Source organism: Mustela erminea, chromosome 3 (assembly GCF_009829155.1).
Source record: "Mustela erminea isolate mMusErm1 chromosome 3, mMusErm1.Pri, whole genome shotgun sequence".
Classification (NCBI taxonomy): domain Eukaryota; kingdom Metazoa; phylum Chordata; class Mammalia; order Carnivora; family Mustelidae; genus Mustela; species Mustela erminea.
In genome coordinates, this window is record NC_045616.1 from 1,885,454 (window position 1) to 1,888,148 (window position 2,695).

The 2,695-nt window shown below is 35.8% G+C and overlaps 1 protein-coding gene across 1 annotated transcript; it reads right to left on the reverse strand.

Annotated features, from left to right (window-relative positions):
• Positions 1–1,270: 1,270 nt before the first annotated feature.
• On the reverse strand, positions 1,271–2,191 carry LOC116585686 (olfactory receptor 13G1-like). Its single transcript, XM_032334980.1, has one exon. It carries the CDS (start codon positions 2,189–2,191, stop codon positions 1,271–1,273), a length of 921 nt encoding a protein of 306 aa, XP_032190871.1.
• Positions 2,192–2,695: the final 504 nt, after the last annotated feature.

The window sequence follows — 2,695 nt, forward strand, 5'->3', positions numbered from 1 at the left end:
CCCAAAAAATCCCAAATAAATCATTTCTATCTTTCTCTTCGATGTCCTGTTGCATCATGCAATAAATCCAGCTTGTTCACCTACACATTCACACAGTATTGTCTTCAGCTATAAGACATTAGAGGGATCTTCATATTCTTGTCTGTTATGTATTTATTTAGAATTCCTCATCACAGGCTATGTAAAACATGCCAACAATAACATATGGTTATTGTTTTCATGAAGTAAATTCTAAGTAAGGCAATGAAGACATGAAGTAGATTGTTTCAGGAAGATTAGTATGACAAAATACCTGTGTTTAAAAATGTTACAGTGGAACACTAATTAGAACTGATTTCAAGGGAAAATTGTACTGTATGCATCACAAGATGTCACAAAGTAATGCAATATATTTTCTTATTACAGAACGAGAGACCTGATTTGATTCACAGACTGATTAATTTTATAATATTAGAAGCACTTTCTTTCTGAATAGTTATATAGCATATATATGTTAATATATTTAATGTTTACATATGCTAACAGGAAAATGATTATGTATATGCATATATAAGAAGGAGAAAAATGTACATATTTTTAGAAAGATGTTGAGATATATATCATGATATATATTTATGTGAGATGGTATGTGTATTACATTGCAGATATTGTTAAAATTAAAATTATAAAATTGTGGAGACACTGAGGAATCTGGGAATAGAATAGGAATGAGAGAAAAACTTTACATTTACTATGATTAATAGTGAAAGCTTTCATAAAAAATATTTTAGAAATATGCAAAGTAGTAAGTGTAAATCAGTAGTGTAATGGTAAAAAAGTAAGTGCATTTTAGAAATCAGGAGTTAAGACAGTGATTATTAATGTAATGAAACATTGTTACTCTTAAGAAGGAATAGGGGCTTAAGTGGGTAGGAGAGGAATCAATGAAACAAGATGGGATTGGGAGGGAGACAAACCATAAGTGACTCTTAATCTTACAAAACAAACTGAGGGTTGCTGGGGGGAGGGGGTTTGGGAGAAGGGGGTGGGATTATGGACATTGGGGAGGGTATGTGCTTTGGTGAGTGCTGTGAAGTGTGTAAATCTGGTGATTCACAGACCTGTACCCTTGGGGATAAAAATATATGTTTATAAAAAATAAAAAATTAATTTAAAAAAAAAGAAGGAATAGGGAAATCTGGGAAGGAGATGTCTATAAATGATCCGTAAAATATGAGATGTTCTAGGAGATGATTCTGGAGTAGAGAGCTGACATTCCCTTTTGAAAATACTAATGTTTCAGAAACGGAAAAGCTTTCTGAATCCCTGTCTGCATCTCCTTGTTTCGGAAACTATACACAATTTGGTTTAATGTTGGGGTCACAAGAGTATAGAGTGCAGCTATCACCTTGTCTCTTTCAAATGAGTAGCTGAAAGCAGGGCAGATATAGGTGTAGATTACAGGGGAGTAGTAAAGGGACACCACTATGAGATGGGACAAGCATGTTGAAAAAGCCTTCCTCTTCCCTTCTGTTGTGTGGATGCGGAAAATGGCAGCAATGATAAAACCATAGGAGATGCAGGTGAGTGTGAAGTCGCCTATGGCCAGGGCAATATCAGCAACATATAACATAATCTCATTGATTCTAACGGGGCTGCAGGACAAAGACAGCAGTGGGGGTATCTCACAGAAGTGGTCAATGGTGTTTGGCCCACAGAATGTCAGCCTAAGGATGAGACCACTGTGTACCCAGGAATTGGTTACTGCAATCATCATGGTAATGCTTGGCAAGGTCACACACATATGGTGGTTCATAATAGTTCTATAGCAAAGAGGGAAACAGATAGCCACATAGCAGTCATAGGCCATTGTGGTGAAGAGAATCATCTCAGCTCCTAGGGACCACGTGAATAAGAAGATCTGGGACATGCAGTTTTCATAGGAAATACTCCTTCCTGATGTTAACATGGTCACCAGCATCTTTGGTATAATGCTTGTTGTGCATACGATGTCCACAATAGCCAGTGCCAAAAGGAAAACATACATGGGTGTATGCAAACTGGTGTTATAGATTATGGCAATGACAATCAGTGAATTTCCAAGAAAGGCCACAGTGTACATGAAGAGAAAGACAATGAAGAGTACTCTTTTCAGTTCAGGTTTTTGGATGAGGCCCAGAATCATAAACTCAGTTATGATACTATTGTTCATCTTGCTTTAGTGACAGATATTGCAGAAAGTGAGCAATTGGAATTAAGATGATCTGGGTGCTTTATTAGGAGGTGTGTGTGTGTGTGTGTGTGTGTATGAATTTAGTGATATGTGTGATGATGTGATACAACTTAGTAGCAAGAATTTCATTTTGATAGAGTTCTGACTTCTAGGCAATATCTTCTATTCTTCATTTTCTCATGCATGTTCTTCAGTCAATGACTCCATTGAATGGGAGCCACTGGTTGAGAAAAAAAGGGTAAGAAAAGTAAATATATTCAAGTATTTCAATATTATCATGTTCAGTTGAAACTTATTTGAGTATAATTCACAGATATATGAAATAGAATACAAGAATTTCATATCTCATTAGTAGTTAACTACATGCTATCTTTCTTGAAACATATGTGAGCAGAAATATCTAGAACAAAAGAAGCTTACAGGGCTAATAATAGTGGAAAGACTTCAGAGGAAACATGTCCAACAGAATATCTTGAGACTGCA